Raw genomic sequence first — 26130 nt, forward strand, 5'->3', positions numbered from 1 at the left:
AGATAGATAGATAGATAGATAAAATAAAACACTAATACACTAAAATATCTTGATTAGATCAGTATTCAAGGCACTGAGTCAATACATGTTAGAATCATCTTTGGCAGTGATGTCTTTCTGGGTAAGTCTCTAAGAGCTTTGCACACCTGGATTGTACAATATTTGCACTTTTTTTTATTCTTCAAGCTCTGTTAAGTTGGTTGTTGATCATTGTTGTAAAGCCATGTCCAAGTCTTGCCATAGGCCACTCAGGAACATTCAATGTCATCTTGGTAAGAAACTGCAGCGCATATTTGGCTGAAAGGTGAATTTGTCTTGCAATGTCTGTTGGAAAGAAGACTAACCCAGGTTTTCCTATAGGATAGTGCCTGTACTTAGCTCTATTCCGTTTATTTTGATCTAAAAAATAACTCCCTAGTTCTTGCCGATGACAAGTATAACATGATGTAGCCACCACCATGATTGAAAATATGAAGAGTGGTACTCAGTGATGTGTTTGTTGTGTTGGATTTTCCCAAACCTAACACCTTGTATTCAGGATAAAGTTAATTTCTTTGCCACATTTTTTGCAGTTTTACTTTAGTGCCTTAATGAAAACAGGATGCATGTTTTGGAATATTTTAATTCTGTGCAGGTTCCCGTCTTTTCACTCTGTCAATTAGGTTATTATTGTGGAGTAACTACAATCTTGTTGATCCATTCTCAGTTTAATGGCTCTGATAGGAGAAAACTATGTAACTGTTTTGAAGTCACCATTGTCCTCATGGTGAAATCCCTGAGTGGTTTTCTTCCTCTCCAGCAATTCAGTTAGGAAGGACACCTGTATCTTCGTAGCGACTGGGTGTATTGATACACCATCCAAAGTGCAATTAATAACTTTACCATGCTCAAAGGGATATTCAATGTCTGCTATTTAGTTTTTTTACCCGTCTACCAATAGGTGTCCTTTCTTTGCGAGGCATTGGAAAACCTCCCGGGTCTTTGTGGTTGAATCTGTGTCTGAAATTCACTGTTCGACTGACGGACCTTGCAGATAATTATGTGTGTGGGCCAATACAAAATCATGTTAAACACTATTATTGCACTCAGAGTGAGTCTTTGCAACTTATTATGTGACTTTTTAAGTAAATGTTTACTTTGAATACTTATTGAGGCATTTCAGCTTTTCATTTTTAGTTCAGTTGTTTAAATTTAGAGAAATATAATTTCACTTTGACATTATGGGGTATTGTGTGTAGGACAACGACAAAACAAATCTCAATTCATACAATTTTTAATGCAGGCTGTAACAAGTCAAGAGGTGTGAATACTTTGTGAAGGCAATGTATCTGTCTCATTTGATCACTACATACTGTAGATTTAAAATGATTATTCAATATGATCACAACTTGGATTGCTTATCTAAGAATTCCCAACTTCTTTCCATTTCTGCATTTCTCAATTAAAGCAAACATGGGCGATTTTTTTTTTTCTTCTTCATCCTACTTTGTATTACTAATATGTAAAAAAAATAAAAAAAGATGAAAAAAATAATGAAAAAAGAAAACGGAAAAACAAAGGTTAAAAAGAAATAAACTTGGAACCAAGTCTGCCATCTCTGTCATTGATGCAAACATTCCATTTGTACATATTTCACATATCTAAACCATGAGATATCTAAAATATGCACGTCTTTGTAATCATGATTTAAAAAACTTTCACAAACCTTTCTCGCCACACAGTGGGTCTATTTACCAGCCAAAAAAGCAGGCAGCAAAAACAAACTGAAGTCTTTAAAACACACTCACAGATTTTTTTTTCTTCTTCTTTCTATACATTTCTTATTATGAATGAAGCAAGCCATGCAAACTGTTCAGAATGCATAATGAATTGTATACATCATATGTCAAATGAATTAGCATGTGGGACTCAGAGAGGGGGACAGGGGAGTCTCTGCTAATTGGCAGCGAGGCTTCATGCATAATTATGGGCAAAGCGGCTTCCTTCGCCGTGCTTCTGCGCCTGTAGCCGAATAACGAGGAGAAAGACAAAAAAGAAAAAGGAAAACAAAGGGCATGGTGGTGGCTGGCCGGGATGGGCGGGTGTGTGTGGGGGGGTGGGGGGGGCGGAGGTGGGGGGCAGCTCATCTCGACAGCAGCTCATCAAGAACAAGATAAACCCTGCGGCTGCCAGTCAATATCCACACAACACACACTACCTCACGACACTTAGGCAATTACTGCATTTAGTTTAGCATATGAGAAATTCGGGTTTTTTTTCTCGATAATCTTTTTTCCATTATTGTTTTTGGACTGTGCAAGTTCCCATTACTTCTGTGGTTTGTTCAACTATATTGTTTTAATAATGAAATGTTTGTTATTTAAATTGTTAATATAAAATATAAACGTTTCTAAGGCCCTATTAAATACATTTTTACTAAAAACGTCTTTCTGTGCATTAATAATAAAAGATGACATCATATTTGAGATAAATCCAGGCTGTGCTAAACGATATCTCGAGAGGGAGTTGAAATGACAATTTACAATTAAAATAATTCTTCATAGTTGTCATTGTAAATGATAGGTTGTTCCTAATTGACTCTGGGTTAAATAAATTAACTGAATTAATAACATTATAGGGATCCAAACTAATATGGAATTCAGGAGTTTAGAATGTTTCTGTAACTGGCATGAAGAAATTGAAGAGGGTAACACTCTGATTCATACTGCTTCCAAAGAGAACCCCACTCTCTCTACAATCAATTAAGAAATATAATCTGCATATGACTGACGTGAGGATATTACAAACGGTTTGTATTGATGAATAATTAACATGTCAATAATATAGATGTCTTTCCTCATGAAAAAGGTAATTGTGACAAAATCATTTTCATAAATAAAAAAACATGAATGACTAACTGATTGATGCAATCGGTCAATAGATAAAGCAGGGGTATTCAACTCTTACCCTATGAGGTCCGGAGCCTGCTGATTTTCTGTTCTACCTGATAATTAACTGCACACACCTGGTGTCCCAGGTCTAAATCAGTCACAGATTAGAGGGGAACAATGAAAAAACGCAGTGGAACTGGCTTTGAGGTCCAGAGTTGAGTTTGAGGGTGCTAAAGAATAAGCTTCCTTACCTAAATGTACTATTTTTAAGTCGCTCGAGATCAAAGTCTACTAAATATGCGTATGTGCGAGCGTGTCGTACCTGAGCAGACAGATGCAGACACGGCAGCCGGAAGTGAGTCTGCAGAAGCCAAACCTCTGCTTGCTCTCGATGTCCGTCAGCACAAAGGTAAAGTTCTGGCCCACCTGACTCTGGGAAACCCTGGGAACAGTCACCACACAAACGCACACACACGTACGGTAGAGAGAGAACACACCATTAACACACGACCAATTACCTCAAGAAATACAGTATTACCACACAGTCACCTATGGAACAGAAATAACAAATCATTACTTCACAAGCACACATGGGACATTTATCAAGAGTTTCAGTCCAGGGAATCATGACAATCAGATCAGTGAAAGTAATGTAATGGTTTCAGTTAAATAGAAAATGAGAAACTCCTTATTACCACATTATCACAGCAGAGGACGGCAATGACAAACATATAATAACATTACAAAGATACAGTATTTTTAAAAAAATGGGAAAAGTAACTAAGTCGAAGTCTCTCATCCTCACCTCTAAACTTTTCGCTATGATTCTGGCTACAGTCCCTGACTGTTGAGTGTGTGTGAGTTGGGTATGTGTATTTCTTATGAAGTTTCATCACTAGATGGCAGCAGTAAAGCTTGTGTGGAGAACAGCACAGCTCAGGATATCCCAACCCCCACCCCCTAACTATACCATGGCACTTTTCCAATGTCATTTTCCAGGCTACAAAATAAGAGCAGACTCCTCTACAGAGGGCTGCTTTTCAAATCAGACTGGTACCAAACTTAGAGATATAGTTATTCAATCAAAGATAAAACACATGATACAAGCGGGACATACACATATATGCAGACAGACACAAATGCATACAAAAGCACACACGGGTACACACACACACACACACACACACACACACACACACACACACACACACACACACACACACACACACACACACACACACACACACAATAGCACACCCACACCGTGGTGGGAGTGAGATCAAATGGCTTGGCATGGGTTGGGCAGGGAGCAGGGAGCAGACTGGCTTGGTGTTTAGGAGACTAAGAGAGGCTTTTGGCTTCAACTACACCACCAGCTGTTAACAACAGACTCCACACGCCATCGCTCCACAGCATACACACACAGCTCTCCTGTTACTAAAACATATTAGTGCGTGTGCGTCCCTGTTTTGGTCGGGTAGAGCACAGGACTATTAACAGGGGAGCAGGGGGAAGGAATCTTATTCCTACCTCTCCACATCGAAGGGGAAGCAGAACTTGGGTACCGTCTGGAGAAACTCCTGAGAACCAGAATAACACAACCACTGATTAGACAACACTAACATAAACAACACAAACAACAAACCAATGACGAAAACAACAGTCACACTTCAGTAACAAGCCAGTGTAGATGTTTTATATAATGCTCGTATAATGCTACTTATACATGTTTAAAAACGATGGAATACTCAATGCATTAATAGTAAGAACACTACTTCTATAACATGTCTTATTCAAAAATGCATGTGTTTGTGTGTTCATACACAACCCTGTAAGTTTAGCCTAATCAAATATATTTCATCAATAAAATTACTTGTTGAACAAAGACTAATTCAAAGTCTGACAGTGGTCTCATTAAAATCATCTCATTAAATAATTCAATTAGGCTAAATAACCTAAATACAACAGAAACAACTTAATCCCCAGAGCTGATAAGTGTTTCAGTTGAGAGAATCAGGGAAAAGGTTTTCCTTTCTATAGGTCCAGACCCATAGCTTAAATAATTAGCTACGATTACTTACAGTGCATCGATTATCAGGGGTGATGGCGGTGAAAGAGGGAGGGAGGCCGGGAGGGATGGAAGGAGTTAGGGAGGGAGGCAGGGATAGAGGGATGGAGGAGAGAAGAGAGAAGAGAGAAAGACCTATAGGTGGTGGCAGATTGCTGTGACAATAGGCTAAGCAGCTCTGGGGGTACGGAACGGGCAGTGGGGAGGAGGGGGGTGTAGAGCCTTTATCTCCCAACACCTCCCCTGTGGGGGGGGGGGTTAGTAATTGGGGGACTGGAGCAGAGCAGAGCAGAGCAGAGCACCATATGGGTTAGCTGAGCCAGCCACCACTTCTGTCTGTCTGTCTGACTGAGGTTGGTCCTGGGTCTGTGTGTCTGTGTGTCTGTCTGGCACAGCAGCCTAGCCATGGGGAACAACCACTGATCCCCCCCGATCACTAGACAAAGCTGCCTGCCACCATAACCACAGGCAACAAGGAACAGAGATATGAGGGTGGGGGTAGTGTGTGTGTGTGTGTGTGTGTGTGTGTGTGTGTGTGTGTGTGTGTGTGTGTGTGTGTGTCTTGCGTATCAGTGTGTAGGAAGGCTGTGTGGCTATAAAACTGTCACACACGTCTGAGCCGCCACCGCCGTATGGACTCACTACTATTATTAACCGCCATGTAGGAACACCAATATGTTTCGGAGAGCCTAGCTTAGTGTTGTACATATGGCACACAGACACACACATACTCTATCTCTCTTCAAATAAAAACGTATGGGTTGCCGAATTCCGTAACGGCCATAGCCCCGCCCACATGTGTTGACAGGAAAAGTGACAGTCCCTGAGCCATGGAGACCGACAAGATCACAGATACAACAAAAGTGTGTGTGTGTGTGTGTGTGTTGTAGGCATATATACAGAAAAACAGATGGCCATCTCTCTCAATGTACACAACATTCCAACACCAACCCTCTTCCCTTCCGGAAGGCACACAAATGACAAGAATCTCTCTCTCCCTTCCTTCTCCAACAAGCATCTCTCTCGCTCTCTGTCTCCCTCTCTTTCCTCTCCAACACCCCCGCCTTCCTCCTCCATTCCTCCAGGTGATGTGTGGGACCTCCAGTATACCAGGGGGATCCAAGACTGGGGGGGAACCAATGTTGCCACTGTTGTTGTTGTTATTCTGTTGTACACTATTTCCTCTCCCCTCCTCCCCCTGCTAACCGTTTTCCCAAGACAAAAGAATATAAAGCAGCTAATACATTTGTAGCTCTGAAGGCATGTGCGTTAGTGTGTGTGTGTGTGTGTGTGTGTGTGTGTGTGTGTGTGTGTGTGTGTGTGTAGAGGCTGCATTATTTATCAGAGGTAGAGACAGGGGTATCACTCAGTGAGACAGCACACTCTGCTCCCCTAGCGGAGGTCTGGCATCACAGCTAACTACAGCACAGTACAGGGCCTGCCTCTGTTTCTGCCTATGCATAGCCTTCACATCCCTTCCCAACATAGCTACAGCAGGCAGGACTTCCCTTCCACACTGGCCTGTCTCTGCCTCAGCCTGTTCTTCCCCATGGTGTTAACATGGAGCCCACTTTGTTCTGTTGTCTATGGAACACCAATGGACGGGTCACCAACAGCTCTCTGAGGGCAGATCCTTCTAAACAGGCTGGGGCTGATAGCCCCATAAACCCAGCTCAATGTTGGGAGAGGGAACCCACTGTGTACTGTGAAGTGGACCACTGTTTATAACATTTAGCATTTTAGTAATTTAGCAGACGCCAGGTGGGCTCTTATCTAGAGTGACTACCAATTAGTGCATTCATCTTAAGATAGTTATGTGGGTCAACAACACATCACAATCGTGTCAAGTACAGGGCTGTATTGGAGCGGATCGCGAGCTTCGGGTTCCTCTGTGTCCACGTCACTAAGGAACTATCATGGTCCAAACACAACAACACAGTCGTAAAAAGGACATGACAACGCCTCTTCCCCTCAGTAGTCACAGAATATGTTCCGGGATTCATCCGATGGCATTGAGGAGTATACCACATCATCCCCACAATGATCGTACGTATATATCCCAACAAGAAGCCATGGATGACAGGCAACATCCACACTGAGCTAAAGGCTAGAGCGGTCGCTTTCAAGGAGCGAGACACTAATCCAGACGCTTATAAGAAATCATGCTGTGCCCTGGGATGAACGATCAAACAGGCAAAGCGTAAATACAGGACTATGATTGAATCCTACTACACTGACGCTCATTGGATGTGTCAGGGCTTGCAAACTACTACGGATTACAAAGGGAAGCCCAGCCACGAGCTGCCCAGTAACACGAGTCTACCAGACAAGCTACATTTCTTCAATGTGCGTTTCAAGGTAAGCAATACTGAAGCATGCATGAGAGCACCAGATGTTCCGGACGACTGTGTTATCATGCTCACCGTAGCCAATGTAAGTAAGACCTTTAAACAGGTCAACATTCACAAGGCCAGATTAACAGGACGTTTACTCAGAGCATAAGCTGACAAGTGTCTTCACTGACATTTTCAACCTGTCCCTGACCGAGTCTGTAATACATACATGTTTCAAGCAGACCACCATAGTCCCTGTGCCCAAGAGCGCCAAGTTAACCTGCTTAAATGACTACCGACTTGTAGCACTCACGTCTGTAGCCATTAAGTGCTTGACTACAGCTCAGCGTTCAACACCATAGTGCCCTCAAAGCTCATCACTAAGCTCAGGACCCTAGGACTAAACACATTCACATCGACGTAGGCAAGCACCAGGGTCTTGAAGATGATGCAAGCTTTGACTGGAAGCCAGTGGAGTGTGCGGAGGAGCGGAGTGACATGGGAAAACTTAGAAAGTTTGAACACCAGGTGGGCTGCGGCATTCTGAATAAATTGCAGGGGTTTGATGGCACAAGCAGGGAGCACAGCCAACAGAGGGTTGCAGTAGACTAGACGGGAGATGACAAGTGTCTGGATAAGGACCTGAGCCACTTCCTGTGTGAGGAATAGTCGTACTCTACGGATGTTGTAGAGCATGAACCTGCAGGAGCGAGTTATGTTCGCAGAGAATGACAGGGTGCTGTCCAGGGTCACACCAAGGTTCTTTGTACTCTGGGAAGAGGACACTGTGGAGGTGTCAACCATGATGCAAAGGTCTTAGAGCAGGCAGGCCTTCCCCGGGAGGAAGAGCAGCTCCATTTTGTGATGGTTGAGCTTGAGACAGTGGGCCAACATCCAAGCTGGGATGTCTGCCAGGCACACAGAGATGCATGTCGCCACCTGGGTGTCAGAAGGGGGGAAGGAGAAAAAGTAGTTGAGTGTCATCCGTACAGCAATGATAGGAGAGATCACTTGAGGATATGACAGAGCCGAGTGACTTGGTGTACAGAGAGAAGAGGTGAGGGCCTAGAACTGAGCCCTGGGAGACACCAGTAGTGAGAGTACATGGTACAGACACAGATCATCTCCACGTCACCTGGTAGTATGCAATCCAAGAGTGTGCAGAGCCTCAGACGCCCGGCCCTGAGAGGACGGAGAGGAGGATCCGATGGTTCATGGTGTCGAAGGCAGCGGATAGATTTAGGAGGATATGAACAGAGGAGAGAGAGGAGAGCCTCCATGACACAGAGAAGAGCAGTCTCGGTTGAGTGAGCCACCTTGAACCCTGACTGGTTATGGTCAAGAAGATCGTTCTGAGAGCAATGGCGAGACAGTTGGCCAGAGCACGCTCAAGTGTTTTGGAAATAAAAGAAAGAAGGGATAGAGGTATGTCATTTCTGATGAGTTGATGAAGGACGGGAGGAATGGGAGGAGATCTCCGGTGATAGTCTGGAGAAGGGAAGAGGGGATTGGGTTGAGCGGGCAGGTTGTCAGGTGGCTGGACCTCACTAGTCGCAGGATTTCATCTGAAGAGAGCGGGGAGAAAGAAGTCAAGGCGTAGGGTAGTTCTGTGTGAGTGGGATCAGTGGACTCAATAGGCTGAGTGAATAAGGAGCGGATGTCGTCAAACTTCTTTTGACGACAAAGTGGTTGAAAAAGTTGTCAACAGAGAGGGGGAGGAGTGGAGGATTAAGGAAGGAGGAGAAGGTGGAAAAGAGTGTCCTATGGTTATAGGCAGAAGCTTGAAATTTAGAGTGACAGAAAGTGGCTTTAGCAGCAGATACAGAGGATGGACTGAAAGGATGATAACTAAACTCCCGGAGGACCTTTCCTCAATTTCCGCTCAGCTGCCTGTAGCCAATCTGTAAGCCCGGAATGAGTCACTCAGCCACGAAGCAGGAGGGGAGGGCCGAGCCGGCCGGCCGGAAAGGGGACAGTGCGAGGCATAGGATGTAGAAGGCGAGGAGAGTAGGGTCAAAGAGGCAGAACCAGTAGATAGAAGGGAGAAGGATTTATCAGAAGGAAGAGAGGATAGAATAGAAGAGGAGAGAGTCGCGGGAGAGAGGGTGAAGATTGCAGCGGCGCATAACCATCTGGGTAGGGGCTGAGTGGGTAGGGTTGGAGGTTAGAAGGAGAGAAAGGGAAACAAAGTAGTGATCAGAGACATGGAGGGGGTTTGCAGTGACATTAGATAGCGAACAGCCTCTAGTGAAGATGAGGTCAAGCGTATTGCCTGTCTTGTGAGTGGGAGGTGACTGGGAAAGGGTGAGGTCAAAATAAGAAAGTGGGGGAAAGAAATGAACTGAAGTCAGGCGTCAGGAAGTTAAAGTCGTGAGCCATCGTCTTGAAATGAGCTTATCAAGGTGTCAAGCTCATTGAAGAATTCTCGAAGGGCACCTGGTGTGCAATAAATGATCATGTTAAGCTTGAGTGGACAGGTGACAGTGATCGCATGGAATTCAATTGAGGAGATAGACAGGTGAGGGGGGGGAAGGGGGGTATCCACTTAAGAGAAATTAGTAGCCTTGTGCCACCACTCTGACAACCACATGCTCTCGAGGACTATGACAGAACACATAGTCAGATGACGAGAGATCAGCTGGAGTAGCAGTGTTCTCTGGGTTAATACATATCTCAGTCAGGGCCAAAAAGTGTAGGGAATGAAAAGCAATATAGGCTGAGATTCACTCAGCCTTATTGACTGCAGACTAGCAATTCCACATGGGTTGTGCACATCGGCTACACTAAATTAGAAGGGTTGCAGCCATAGGATGGGGAGTGTCTGTAAAACCTACAGAGAGAGGAGCAAACTGGGATGGGAAACACACACACATACTTGCCAAAGCTACAAAAGAGCAAAATGAGATCATCGGAAAATAACTAGGTAAGATTCTCAAGTGAGAGCGGTGTGGAGCCTTCCTCTCTTAACTCCCTCAAATAACTTGGCAGAACGTCTTTGTTTCGGCGACAACACCGCTTGACAATACTGCCGCTGAAAAAACAGGGGAGACTAAAGTATTTACACTAATTGCCTAGCAGAGGTGAAAGACTACTCCCCGCACTGACCGCTTGGCAGAAGTGAAGAAAACACCCCCTACAATAAAACACACCCAGAAATTAGCAAGACTGATACACAAATAGGCCTGAAACTAATCTAAGTCCGCAACGACAGTGAAAAGCACTGAGCAATCATACAGTTCAAACAGCAATGATTAAGTAGACTACTAGGTAAAATACAGAACGTAAATTCAAATTCCCCTAGCAAGACGATACCAATATACTTGCTGCTCTTGTAGGAGCTGATGTCCTTCCAAACCATAGATGATGCACTAAGACTATAACAGAACAGAGAGAAGATCTAAAAGCCAGTCCAGAAAGTATAGCAGTTCGTGGGAAGAAATGATGGTACTAACTAGGTACAACCAACTGGTTAAATGCTACCCAGCCAGGGCCTTGGTGTTTCATTTTGGGTGTTAACTTAACAAGCCAATAGTCACTTCTTCGTGCCATGAGAAATAGAGGAAATAAAGGAATGACAAGTGAAGGAGAGAGTGAGCGAGAAAATGAGAGAGAGAGAAAGAGAAAAAAAAATGGGGAAACAGAATGGCGAAAAAGAGAATTGGATAAAGAGGAAGGGAATCGTGAGACAGAATGTACGAAAAGAAAAACAGAAAGCGAGAGTTGTCATCGAGGGAGGGATGGAGAGAGGAGATGAGGAGTGAGGCAGATGCGGCTCAGTTCACCTCCGCTCTCTCTCTCCCCAGGCTGCTCCACTCTGGGGGTTTAGTCTTTAAGCTGTGGCTCTGATTTATATTCCCCCAGCCAGCTAGCTAGCCAGTCAGCCAGCCATTCTAAAAACAAATCAGCCAGCCAACACAGCCAGCCAGCCAGCTAGCCAGACAGCCAGCCATTCAACCAACCAACCAACCAACCAACCAACCAACCAGACAGTAAGCCAACCAACCAGCAAGTCATTCAACCAACCAACCAGCCAGCCAGCCATTCAACCAACCAGCCAGCCAACCTATCAGACAGCCATCCAACCAACCAGTAGCGCTGAGCGATTAACCAATTTTAACCAATTAACTGACAGCGGATCAATTACTTGAATTCCATTGAGTTCGGTTTATTTTGAGGTTAACGTGCCACTTGTCTAGAGAAATCAAATCATTCACAAGATAAGTAATCTAGAACTACACTACATAACCAAACGTATGTGGACACCTACTTGTCAAACATTTCATTTCAAAATCAAGGCATTAGTTCAGGCTTTTCTACTAGATGTTGGAACATTGCTACGGGGACTTGCTTCCATTCAGCCACAAGAGCATTACTGAGGTCGGGCACTGATGTTGGGCGATTAGGCCTGGCTCGCATTCGGCATTCCAATACATCCCAAAGGTGTTCGATGGGGTTGAGGTCAGGGCTCTGTGCAGGGCAGTCAAGTCCTTCCACACCGATCTTGACAAACCATTTCTGTATGGATCTCACTTTGTCCACAGGGGCATTGTCATGCTGAAACAGGAAAGGTCCTTCCCCATAATGTTGCCACAAAGTGGCACAGAATTATCTAAAATGTAATTGTATGCTGTAGCGTTAAGATTTCCCTTCACTTGAACTACGGGGACTAGCCCGAACCATGAAAAACAGCCCCAGACCATTATTCCTCCTCCACCAAACTTTACAGTTGACACTATGCATTGGGGCAGGTAGCGCTGTCCAGGCATCCGCCAAACCCAGATTTGTCTGTCGGACTGCCAGATGGTGAAGCGTGATTCATCACTCCAGAAGAACGTGTTTCCACTGCTCCAGAGTCCAATGGCGGCGAGCTTTACACCACTACAGCCGACAGTTGGCATTGCCCATAGTGATCTTAGGCTTGTGTGCGGATGCTTGGCCATGAAAACCCATTTCATGAAGCTCCCGACGAACAGTTCTTGTGCTGAGGTTGCTTCCAGAGGCAGTTTGGAACTCGGTAGTGAGTGTTGCAACTGAGGACAGACAATTTTTAGGCACTACGTGCTTCAGAACATCACTCTCCTGCTAAAATAAAGGTAAAATAAAAATAAAAAACAGAGATCCGTCTAGCCTTCAACAACCTTTAGGCTATACAGTGACAGAGTGAACTTTTAGTAGGATTAAAACATAGAGGGAAAAATATGCCCATAGATATTATTTTAAACAAAACAAATGTTGAAAGGTGGCATCCTATGACGATGCCACGTTGAAAGCAGTGGAGGCTGCTGAGGGGAGGACAGGCTCATAATAATGTCCAGAACAGAGCATACGGAATGGCATCAAACACCTGGAAACCATGTGTTTGATGTATTTGATACCGTTTCACTGATTCCGCTCGTCATTACCACTAGCACCAACCTCCTGTGGTTGAAAGTCACTGAGCGCTTCAGTAAGGCCATTCTACAGCCAATGTTTGTCTATGGAGATTGTGCTCGATTTTATACACCTGTCAGCAACGGGCTGTGGCTGAAATAGCCAAATCCACTTATTTGAAGGGGTGTCCAAATACTTTTGTTTATATAGTGTATGTGGGACGCTGGGCTGATTTGTTCAGCGCAGAAATGTGGTAATTAACTACAATGACCATAATCCATTGTGACTGTTCTTCCCGGCCCCAGACAGAGGCGGACACACACAGACCATATGAGAACGCACGAGATACACAACAACGAGAGGAATAGAGACAGTTTGTGAGGTAGCTCTACCCAATTGGCAGTTGTAGTAGCCAATAAGCAGTCTTGAAAGGATGCCTTATTTACTTTGAGGAACTAGTGTGGCGGCAGGTAGCCTAGTGGTTAGAGCGTTGGGCCAGTAACCAAAAGGTTGCTGGATCGAATCCCCGAGCTGACAAGGTAATAATCTGTCATTCTGTTCCCCGGGCGCCGAAGACGTGGATGTCGATTAAGGCAGCCCCCCCGCACCTCTCTGATTCAGAGGGGTTGGGTTAAATGCGGAAGAGACATTTCAGTTCAATGCATTCAGTTGTACAACTGACAAGGTATCCCCTTTTCCCTAGTAAAATGATTTTGTCAGCCAGCTAGCCAATAGGATGACTCATTCAATGGGGAGCATAGAGATAATATGAAACGGTTGTCTGGCTGGCTGGCTGCTACTGCCTGAACAGAGATGAGATAATGACTTTATTATTATGGTCCATTCCTTAAAGTCATCAAATACAAACTAAGTAATATGCACAACTGAAGTATTCTATTAAAGTAAAGTAAGCAATGAGAATAAATGGTGGTTAATAAGCGATAAGAAGTAATGGGCATACACTAACATTATGGGGCTCTTACTCAATGTTTTATTCTGTGATATTACAGCATTCTACCCAATGTCAGTGTCAGGAAAAAGGCTGAGTGATAGGCTGAGTGATGGCTGAGGTGATCTAAAATCGTTGTCATTATTTCACAATGCATTTTTTCAAAAAAATGTACGAAATGAAATCAAAAACGTTATTCTTCAAAAAAAAAAAAAAATGTATCACTTTTTAATCACTCAGCACTACAAGCCAATCAGCCAGCCAGCCAGTAGGCCAACTAAGGCTCTCGGCCTAGTAAAAAAAAAACAACCCCATCTGATATCAATCGAAAGTGACTGGCTGGCTCTGGTCCAGTCCATCCTGATCTGTCAGTGATCCGGTTCTGAGCTCAGAGCAATCGGCTCGCCTGGTTTGCCAGGCTGATGGCACCAGTCCAATGACAGCGTCAGCATGGTTCCTCACAGATTAATGCAGGAACCCAGGTGTCCCCTCAGCCCATCTCATTCCTCACCAACAACCAACCCTCCACCCTCACGTCCCACTCTCGCTCCCGTCACCCTGACGTTCCTCCTCTGCACTCTCATCTTTCTCTCTAAATCCCCCTCTCATCCCATCTCTCGCTCTCAACACCAACTTCCCAAGCCCCTCTCATCCCCTCACACCCCGTCCTCCCAGTCCCCCTCTCACCCCCTTTCCCCAATTAGGGTCGTTTCCCGGCCGATCTCTGGCCATCCGTCCTGCATGCATTGCTTTACCCAGGCCTCTAGCTAACACGACAAAGAGATCTTTAGTATTCACTCTTTCAGATACAGAGTGGCAGGGTCAGCCCGGGTGCAACTTTAAGCTACAATATTCAAAAGACAAATACATGATGCTATGGGTTAGCATAGTGGATTATGATCAGATTTTAACTATTTTAGTTAGCTTTCAAGGGAATCCAGAAGAAGAAAAATCAAAAAACAAACCCAATAGGATTAAGACTCGTATAGAATAGTTTATTTTCCTCAAAGGACATTTTTATTGTTAAATACATTTACATTTTAGTCATTTAGCAGACGCTCTTATCCAGAGTGACTTACAGTAGTGAATGCATACATTTCATACATTTTTTTTCTCTCCGTACTGGTCCCCCGTGGGAACCGAACCCACAACCCTGGCGTTGCAAACACCATGCTCTACCAACTGAGCCACACGAGACGTGTGACTGATATGGTGTTCGGCAGTGTTCTTTGCTCGGTGAAGATGACCAATGTAGTCTACAGTTTACTGTGAGCTTTCACCAACAAGCCAACCATCCTCCTGTTTTTCACTTGGCCAGCAACTGCACCAGATACATTCATTAAAAACAGAATATACCATGGTATTCTAAACGACATTGAAGACAGAACTCTTAAAATGTCACAATATTCTAATGACAGAATTAGCAGTGCAAAACGTGCGGAATAGAACAGAGAATCGGGAGAACAATGGGCAGAGAGAGAGAGAGAGAGAGAGAGAGAGAGAACTGCAGCAGATCAGATCCGGTGGATTGTGTGGCCTGTGAAACAGCAAGGCAGAGCCTGCAGAGATTCCTTTCATTACACTTTAATAGTATGCTGCTGGCTTGCCATCCTGACCTGCGCTCTGTGCCGGTAATAAGAGCGGCCTTCAGAGCCGGACCGAGGCACAGAGCTGGTTTGGGGGGGGGTTGGGGGGGGCTTTACAATTGACACGAGGGCGTTGCATTTTCACATTCTCGCACCGTACCTCACAGGCTGAGGGATGGAAGGATTTCACATATTTTTTTCCTTTTTTTCCTAGCGGTTTCTCACAGCGACCCCTGGGGTGGAGAGAGGCTGGCTCTCTGTCTAGCGAGGCGAAGGTTATTTTGGTTAACAACGCCGCTGGGTTACTGAGGGACTTCTTAAGAAAGTGGAGAAGGTGATATATTGATCCCTTAGCCTCTGGAACCACTGACAGGGTGTGTGTGTGTGTGTGTGTGTGTGTGTGTGTGTGTGTGTGTGTGTGTGTGTGTGTCTGCATATCGTCGTGCATGCGTGCGGTGCACACGGCCACTGCAATAAAAGGAAGGAAGAGGAGTGTGATGGAAATAGTAGTCACTTCTTGGCCAACCTCTGCACCTCGAACACATCCTCAATCTGTAGCCTTCCTATACTTTTCGCTGGGGCCAGAGAGCCAAGGACAAAATGATGGCCAGAACATCAGTCTACTGCTAACAGAGATCAGTCTTGCCTTCAACAACCTTTAGGCTATACAGTGACAGAGTGAACCTTTAGGTGGATCAAAACATAGAGGGAAGAATATGCCCATAGATATTGTTATTTTAAAACAAAACAAATGTTGAAAGAGACTTGGTATTATTTTGGTCCTATCTCCATAATGTTAAAAAGTTTAGGAAGAGATGTACGATCCAAAATTATCACCAGCCGAATAAAGACGACACAAGCAGAAAGAGAGAGAGAGCGGACATTCAGTTACATCCTTCCTTTTCGTTTACATCTTTTCTTTTTTTGTTTGGGTGAGTGTCATTCCTCTCTGTCTATCATGTACCCTCTTCATATCACAGATGGCTCAGAGAGAGAGCGAGAGAGAGAACAAGAGCGAGAGAGTATTATGATGCAGAGATTCTCCAGAGAATACATTACCATGTGATAGAGGAACAGTCTCTCTCCTTCTGAGACGCTCTGCTAGTGGGCCAGGAGAGGCTCTCGCTACATATGCCCCAAACACACACATTAATTAAGTAGCAGGAGGTGTGTGTGTGTGTGTGTGTGTGTGTGTGTGTGTGTGTGTGTGTGTGTGTGTGTGTCAGCCAGGGAGGCAGCCTGAGCGGGTTTCCCTCTTTAAGCTGTCAGCTCCCATCGGGCCCTGCTCCACTGTGAACCCTGGTGTGGAGCTGCTACTAACACATGGTCTATCAGAGGACACGCACACCCACGCGACTGTAATACATACATTGAAGCGATGCAGAGAAGTGCCATCGTGACAGTAGCGCTTAAACATTTGGCAGAAAATGGACAGATGTACAATGTATGAGATGTACTGGAGATTTCCAGGTCACCCGAGCACCCCTGCTCTTTCTGCTCCCTCCATCTCTCCCTCCATCATTCTAGGCACCATCCCCTCTTCTCCTGCCATCCCTCTCATATTGTTGATGTGAGTAGTAAAGAAACATACATCGTTATAAAGAAATCTCTCTATATCTGGCATCACATCTTCCATAGAAGGACATCAGAAATCCTCTGTTTCTCTGTTGTGAGCTGGAAAGAAATTCAATACCAACCCTGTATGTAGGCTAATAGAAGCTGGTGGTTATACAGCAGTACTGCAGCATAGGAGTATTGCAGTGCTTTCCACTAGAGCTGGCTGTCGGCTATACAGCCGATTACAAACACATTTTCAGCTGGCTACTTTTTCCACTTTTCAATTCACAAGTCAGAAAGTCTGCAGAGCCCTCTTCCACTAGAATTAACGATATGCGTCTTCTAGCGATCTATTGATAGGACAGGCGCCTGTCAGTCACAATCAGCGATGACAGGGAAACAGCCTGCTCTCTGTCCCGCCTCCAGGATGTGTGCACTGTGGTTGCAGTCTAATTTCTTACACGGAGGACATTCCATATATTGTGAGTGAATCTGCACATCCCATACATAGAAATCAAAATGTTTCAGATTAAAATTATGTACTGAACAAGGTGTTATTAAACATGCTAAGTATAAGCTTCTGCTACTCTATACTACAATTGTGCAGATTCTAGTTTCCACCTTCATCCTTTGCCTATATTTAACAGTATTGCAAACATTTTTGATTCCTAATGTTAACAAAAGCTGTCTGTGTCATGAGATTTTTATGATGCTTTATTATAAATAACAACACAATTGGTGACTTATTTTTTAATATATGGTATTGTAGTCAGTTTTAATGAAGAAATTACCAATGATCCATGTTTCAGATTAAAGAATGTATTACCAATTCTTATAAACAAGAGTAACCCTCTTCTGCCCTATGCATAATTCCTAAATATATGCCTAAATAACACACCCAAAATAAAGAAATGTTCCTGAACTATGTGGACTGCAAGCATAAATGTGGTACCTACAGAGAACAAGTATCTGTGAAACTACAACTGTAGTTTCAAGACATTATGTGGGCATTCCTGAATAAGTTCAACAGGACATAAACCATAGCAGAAAATCCTCTGAAACAGTATTTTTTACCCATCCCCGGGCAGAACAGGTTAAGGCATTTGTCCTTGTGTTTGTTCCCTATAAACAAAACTCAGAGGTTACACTGCACCAAGAACCCAGCGTCGAGCCTTTTTGTGAGCAAACTCCTTTATAATGTCTTTAATGTAAAATTTTCTAGGTAACTGGTTTTCAATTGAAAGGACGACAAGGCTGTTCAACCCGTCTTGGCACATTGTAGATCTCAGATAGAAAGAACTAAGTTTCAGCTTACTGAAGGCACGTTCACCTACACCAACTGTTACAGGCATTGTACAGAAGATTCGCAGCGCAATGCACACCTCTCCAAAAATGCTCTGTAGCTGCATCTTGTGGATGGCATTTAGGATCTCTACAGGAGAAAGACCATCTGAAAAAGTGGCACCATATATCGTCTTTAGATGTCGCACTTCATTTTCAAATCCATCTTTGAGATCTTTGGAGTACTTCTTTCTCAATTTGTGGCAAGATACACGAATTTGGTTTTCAGTCATTTTCCTAAATGTAAGTATTGGTGAAAACTCCTCGCATACAGCTGCAATCGTGTGAAACCGCGTGTCCAAATGACTGATTATACTATCCAGAGCCACATAAAACACTGTGTTGCGAAATCCAGGGGCTGACTTCTGGTCATTTGCTATGTCCTCTTCAGTCTCATCAGGGAAACGCTAATTTTTTTTCTGGCGGCTCCTCTGTTCACTGTGAAACTGAGTAGTTACACCCATTTCATTTGCCACCGTGGAGGCTTCTGCCAGAAGAGCGTCACCATTTATAACGCAGACTGAAGAATTAGGCTTCTATTCTCAATACACTGCAACACTTTTACCCAGAAAGTGAGCAGGAAGATTGCCTTGAAAAGACATGAAGTAGCTTTTCAGACCTTTTGCCTCAGATTTGGCTTTGTTTGTCAGGCTGCAGGTAGCAAGAAGCATGTCAAGGGCCTTGATGATAGACGATAAATGAGTTGCCACTGGTCGGACAACAGCAATACGCTCACACCATCGCGTGTCTGAAAGGCGGTTAAGACAGCAGCCAGTCTTTTCCTTGAGAATGGCCCACCACTCTGGGCTGGCACGGAACAGATTGTAAAGACGATTCACACAGCCAAAAAAGGTTGATACTTCTGGGCACAACTGAGCTGCATGTACACCCACAAGATTAAGAGTATGGGAGGCACAAGGTGATTATGTGGCCAGTGGATTCTTTTCCCTGACATATTTGCACCATTATCAAAGCCTTGACCACAGCAATCTGCTATGTCAATACCATGCTCTTCCAATGCACTTACAATAATTTCAGAAATTTCACTGCCTGTCTTTCAGGCAGTCTTTAAATTCAAGAAAAGGTTAAATTATTTCCCAATCTCACCAATAATACATTTTGCTCAGTATGGGAAATGTCTGGAGTTGCATCCAAATATAACCGAGTAATAGATTGCATCTTCTCTTTCATAAAGTACTGTTTTCAAAACCCTTTGACCACATATTCCTATGAATTTGTTTTGTCTCACAGGGCTGAGGTAATGGAGTCAGTCATGCTCCTTTCTTTTTGTCCCTGACTTCCTGTAAGTGCTCACGTAATAGCGGGTCATAATTTTACAACAGTTCCAGTAAGCCTAGGTAATGTCCATTATGTACATCATCAACATTGAGTGATTTCCCCCCCGGAATGGCAGATTCCTAGATGCTAAGTACAGTATCACATCCACAATCCTTTCTAGAAGTGCTCTGTTTTTATACATTTCTGACTGGATTTGTTTCTGCAGCTGACTGTCTATACCTGTAGCCTTTGTTATGGTATGCTGCAGATTTTTCCATTTCCAGTAACAGTTCTTGTGAGACACACCATCCTCATGCTCTGGTAGTTTGTCATGCATTCTCTGCCATTTCACTGATTATATCTTATAGCCATCCTTACTATTCAGAGAACTGGGTGATGGTTTACTTTGCTCATGAGTAAAAAATTATACATGGAATGCAATATAATGCCATTACACTCTTACTATCAATAAGCCAGTCTCTCTGCACCTTTTCTCTCCTGTTTGCTGACTTACTGTAAATAGTTGGGGAATGGCTTGCCTTCTGAGTCTGGGGGCATGATTTTATACAGTTCAGTCTCATCACCACACCGGTTGGCTAGTCTGCAAACAATAGCTTCTCTTTCATGGTCTTGTACTTTCTCTGGCCACAGTGCTGGATCATCTAAAACCTCATCTTCCTCACTTCAAATCTGTCCATACTCTTCCTTTCCCTTATTACTTGCTTGTTCAATCTCTTGTCACTCCTTCACTGGCACTGCTGCTACTCTTTAACTCATCTTCCTCCTCCCTGCATCATAGTCTGTCTGACAGCTTTCTGCTGAGATTCTGCCTACCTGGGGTTCTCTAGGCACTAGGAAGTGAGTAAACAAAGGGAATTTTAGGTTTAATGTTTACTCCTACAAAAGGTTACCATACTAAGTCTACTAATGAAAGAAAAAAAAACGTTTTAATAGTATACATATCGAATAGAAGACGTATTTAAGTGTGTCTAAGTCATCAGGTTCCTAACTTTACAATTTAAAAATGGTCTAGTTATGCTGCTGCTGCAAAACAACTGCCTCACCTCCAAGGTCCGCTGTTTCAACTTCATGTAGTAGACACACGTTGGGATCTTTGTCTACAGCAGTAGTAGTAGTAGCATGCAGCAGGCTACATGTTAGGTTTTAATTTTAGTCTAGCTAGCTCACAAATATCACACAAATATTGGGGAAAACAGTTATAATAATAGCTAATTAGCTAGCCATAGCTGGTAGTGGTAGCTCATCATCATGTTAATAATTACTGCTCTGAATGAGCCGAGTGAGTCCACGGTAGGCAGCTACCTGAAGCTAGCTATATTGGCTAGCTAGGCTACTCAAATGGGATGGTTGGGTAGAGATGCCTGATCTGATTATGGTTATACGTCTTAATTTATCACACATTTTTTTGTCTAACATTTTTTAAATGATAAACAAATAATTCTCTAAACATTTAGGGGCTCCTACCAGGCTAGGGCCCCATGAATCATTCATGTTTTCCACCCTTAACAACGCCTTTGGACACATATAATGTGGTAAGTCAAAATCCACTTAGCCTATTGTTTTGTGGCGCATTTATTTTGCGTACAGGGTTCGACATTAACGATGAGTTGCTGGACTGGGGCCAGGAAAGTGTTGGGCCACTGGATCTCGTCAGTCACTGGCCCGACATGCGTTTTGAATTTGAACAATATGATTGGCCGTTCATTCAAGCACCACCACGCTCCCGCGAGTCCACTTCTCAAGCAGTACAGAAGTTGCTGCTTTCACACAGCACACGTGAGCTGTGTCCAAAGCAAAAAGAAGCCCACATCGATAAACTCGCTGAGTTTATTTTACGGAAAGTGATTTACAAAAGCAAACCTTCAATAGTGAACATACTAGCAATATGCTGGCTACTGTTGATACTAAGTGTGCAAAAAGAAAGCAACAAAAATACACCTAGCATTTGTCTTGGCTAGACTACTGTAGCCATTTCGATATCTCTATTGGAAAATTTGTCTTAAAGGGGCAGCGTCGTATTTTCAAATCTAGAGTAATGAATTTCATTGCTAAATTATATTGCACAGCTTTTTAATACATATCATATCCAAATGTAACCTATTAATAGCTGAATATACAGATGAAGCGTGCCAAACCATAGGTCTTGCATGACCCCAATGCATTTAAGTTGAATTGACAGTGTTTTAACTACTTTGCATATACAGTACCAGTCAAAAGTTTGGACACCTACTCATTCAAGGGTTTCTCTATATTTTTACTATTTTCTACATTGTAGAATAATAGTGAAGACATCAAAACTACGAAATAACACATATGGAATCACGTAGTAACAAAAAAAGTGTATTTGAGATTCTTCTACATAGCCACCTTTGGCCTTGATGACAGCTTTACACACTCTTGGCGTTCTCTCAATCAGCTTCATGAGGTAGTCAACTGGAATGTAATTTGTGGAATTTCTTTCCTTCTTAATGCGTTTTACCCAACCAGTTGTGTTGTGACATGGTAGGGGTGGTATACAGAAGATAGCCCTATTTGGTAAAAGACCAAGTCCATATTATGACAAGAACAGCTCAAATAAGCAAAGAGAAATGACAGTCCATCATTACTTTAAGACATGAAGGTCAGTCAATACAGAACATTTCAAGAACTTTGAAAGTTTCTTCAAGTGAAGTTGCAAAAACCATGAAGCGCTGTGATGAAACTGGCTCTCATGAGGACCGCCACGGGAAAGGAAGACCCAGAGTTGCCTCTGCTGCAGAGGTTAACATCATTAGAGTTACCTGCATCTCAGATTGCAGCCCAAATAAATGTTCAAGTAACAGACACATCTCAATATCAACTGTTCAGAGGAGACTGCGTGAATCAGGCCTTCGTGGTCGAATTGCTGCAAAGAAACCACTACTAAAAGGACACCAATAAGAAGAAGAGACTTGCTTGGGCCAGTGGAAATCTGTTCTTTGGTCTGATGAGTACACATTTAGAGTTTTGGTTCCAACCGCAGTGTCTTTGTGAGACGCAGAGTAGGTGAACAGATGATCTCCATGTAACTGTCTTGCTTCCGTCCCTCTCCTCGCCCCAAACTGGGCTCAAACCAGGGACCCTCTGCACACATCGACAACAGTCACCCTAGAAGCATCGTTACCTATCGCTCTAAAAAGCCGCGGCCCTTGCGGAGCAAGGGAAGCAACTACTTCAAGGTCTCAGAGTGAGTGACATCACCGATTGAAATGCTATTAGCTTTCATCAAGGCAAAGGGTGGCTACTTTGAAGAACCTAAAATATATTTTGATTTGTTTAACACGTTTTTGGTTACTACATGATTCCATGTGTGTTATTCCATTTAAAAAATGTTTTTAAAAACCCTTGAATGAGTAGGTGTCCAAACTTTTGACTGGTACTGTATGAAACAAATAGACAATCATATCAGTCAATAATATAAAATTCCCCATTTTTGCTACAAAACCAACTTTATAAGAGCTTTAAAAATAGTTTTTATTTGACTCATCATTCCATGACGTACACGACGGCATTGTTGGCAGAATTGATGGATGCAGTTCAATGCATGATTAATATAATTCACCAATACATTTCTTGGTCCAAAAAATATTGCTATCAGGTTGTAAATCACAGCTGACCTGGTACATTGTTTGCTGCCTCCATTCTGGACGCACTGTTTCAGTTTCAATGACTCAATATTTTGGACAAAAATGTACGAATGTAACGAAGGCTGGGAATGTCAATACAATCAAACTAGCAAGTCAGTCATAACGTGGCTAATATTCTAGCTTATATATTTATGTATCAAGCTAAAAACCCTGAGCCTAACATTAACTTGCTAGCTGCTAGGAGGACGTCATGTCATCGGAGGAGTGGGCGAGTGACTGACTTTTTCCCCTCTTAAACATTTTTGGTTGCTACACAGCTAGAGATGCACGTGTCATTTGGTTAGCTAGCAAGAAATGTGAATCACTTTGCTAGCTAGCTAGCTAGCTATGCTGAACAACTGTTCTCCAGTTAGCATATCCCGTGTTCGCAAATTCACTCTGGCTAGCTATTTACTCCGTTTTCAGAGCACTCGTCCAAGTGTGCCAGAACGCAGAATAACTGATGAATTTGCATATGCGCAACACCCGCTGAATGTGACCGGTGTCAGTAAATGTAGGCAAAAAAAGTAATAGTTCATCACTAATGCAGTGAGGTGTTCTCTCCTTTGTGTCTGGAAGTAGCTAGCTAACAAGGGAAACATAATCTACCTATTTATGGTTGTTTGATCAATAGGACTGTAAAGTTTCCAAATATATGAGGTCTCCAGTGGCTACATATTTGCAGAAATCCATTCAAGTGCTGAATGTGTTCTAATGATCTGAAGTTGCGCTGTTGCAACTGCCTGTAAACACACAGTCCAGTTCAAAGTGAATAATGGCAGGCCCTTGTGGCAAATGGTTTGTTTGCATATAGGCCTACTGTACCTCTGATTGGCTATGGCGCACCAGTCTGGATAAACTACGGTCCTAGGTTTATTTACTGCAGTGTCTATTAATTGTCCAAATGCACAGCCACTTTCCCACCTTATATTGCTGTAGAATTTTCACAAATGCCTTAGTATAAGTAATTCCCAAACATTCTAAGAATTTATGAAAAAGTGACAATGACCATATCTAAGTGCTCGCTTGTCAGAAAATGTAATAAATAAATGAAATAAAAATATTCTTCCTGGGGGTGTATATGATCAGATTGTAATAAGATTTCATGTTGTTAAAATGCTGTCAGTTGCACTTTAAGAACAACACCATGTCTGGGCCAGAAGAAATTATGTTCAGACCCATAGATTGTTAGCCAGTAAGCTTGGAGATGCACGTGTCATCGAAAAAAGTTAATGTTGGAATCTGGTGTGTTTCATATGCAGCCAAGGAGGGGCAATTTCCTGTGCTTTGATGAACAGCAAGCTTGACTAGTTTATAAAAGGTGTCAAACTGACTGAGTAATGTCAATCTCGTATCCTTGCCATTCAAAAATCATACAACATATTTATATACCCATGGTATCGCATCGGGACAAGTAAACTAAAAATCTAGTTTGTATTTACATTATGAAGTCCATCAAGACTTGCCAGATAGTAACGTTAAAGTGAGTGGCTCGTCAGTAGCCTACCGAATCGCATTGTTAAGACATAAATGAATCTGTCTCTCTACTAGTAGGCTTTTTCGTGATTATCTTCAGATAAATTATGAAAACATTCTATGAAGATGGTGAATCCGCCTCACAGCAGGAGGAATAGGTAGGCTAGTGGAGAGACACTCCAAAATATTATAAAAGAAAACAGATTGAATTGTTTTAAAAGCTAATGACACTGATTTAATCAAAGTGCTGACAACGGAGTAGTCAACTTCTGCTTTCTGTGTAGCAAAGCCCATGCTTAACACCTGCTTAACTATTCAATTACACCTTTATTGCAGATAGCTGAGAAATGCTTATTAAAAGGAAGCTTGAAGCCTGTGGAAGTCAGGAGACCCTTACAGGATTCTTTAAAGGCCAAGCGCTGTCAAAAAAAAGTTGTTCCTGTGTTGTATATCATATTGTGCAACAGCTGATGAAACTAACACTGTAAGAGTGTGATTTTTTTTATCAGCGTTATTTCCTGATTGTTGCTGGATGAAAAAACAATCTACACAGGACCTTCTAATCAGTAGGTTTGCATGGGCGGGAGAGTCGGCTTTCCATGGTGACAACACCATGCGGTAAATTGCTTAATAGACCAAGAACAAAAGAGACTCCCCAACCTCTGTCAATAACCGCTAGTTTTCAGTTTTCCCCTCCCCACTCATACAACTCCCAGATAGTCCTAGCAAAATTCTTGCTGAAGAAATAGTTTTTTTGCCTAAAAGCTGTTTTTGCCAATTTTAATGGACATTTATTACAGTAAGGTACTTAATTGTTACCCAGAAATAAATTGATATAAAAACAGCTGCAGAAATCTGTGGGTCAGTTGCTAAACAAGTATTTTTTTTAAATAAATTCAATTCACAAAGAGTTGCAAACACTTTAAATTAATTCAGTAATTTAACTAATGTTGTGGTCTCAACGCATATGGACCCAGAACTTAATTGGTCATCAGTTGTGTTCATTTTAGAGACACCATTTTCCATTTCAAAAAGTGTCCATCACACAATTTGTTTGATTTTTAATGTACTGTAACATTAAATAGATTTTTTCAAGATAATTCGGGCTATTTACTTACTTACATTTTTCTTTTTTAATAAAATACACAATTTGAAGAACAAACATAACAGTGACAATTCATATCTTGTAGTAAAATACTTTAATCTCAAGAGAAAACAGGTTAAATGTTAAAAAAGGTTTAAATGTTCTCTTACTTAGAAAATAGTACAGATCACATAGGCCAAAACGATATCCAAAACAACTTCAAGTTTTAATGTCACATTCAGTGAAATGGCTTTCTTGCAAACAAAAAAATCCAACAATGCAATAACCCATTTTTTTTAATATATATATTTTTAACCTTTATTTAACTTGGCAAGTCAGTTAAGAACAAATTCTTATTTAACAATGATGGCCTACCGGGGAACAGTGGGTTAACTGCCTGTAAAATGGTGACGGAAGAAATGGCAGCAGTTTTACGGGCGCCCAACCAATTGTGCTATTATGTGGGGGTTTTTCGCGTCATTTGTAACTTATTTTGTGCATAATGTTTCTGCAACCATATCTCACGGCAAAAAAGAGCTTCTGGATATCAGGA

General features: G+C 42.7%; 1 protein-coding gene across 3 annotated transcripts in view; it reads right to left on the reverse strand.

The window, feature by feature from the left end:
• LOC106583933 (DENN domain-containing protein 1B) overlaps positions 1-26130 on the reverse strand; it is a 203209-nt gene that overhangs the window by 90419 nt on the left and 86660 nt on the right. For all 3 annotated transcript variants that reach the window (XM_045706032.1, XM_014168622.2, XM_045706033.1), the window contains exons 4-5: positions 4401-4450; positions 3193-3312 (exon numbers count right to left, since the gene is read on the reverse strand). In XM_045706032.1, the coding sequence (XP_045561988.1) occupies positions 3193-3312; positions 4401-4450 (170 nt within the window). The remainder of the gene's footprint in view (positions 1-3192; positions 3313-4400; positions 4451-26130) is intronic.

This window comes from Salmo salar, chromosome ssa23 (genome assembly GCF_905237065.1).
Source record: "Salmo salar chromosome ssa23, Ssal_v3.1, whole genome shotgun sequence".
Lineage (NCBI taxonomy): Eukaryota > Metazoa > Chordata > Actinopteri > Salmoniformes > Salmonidae > Salmo > Salmo salar.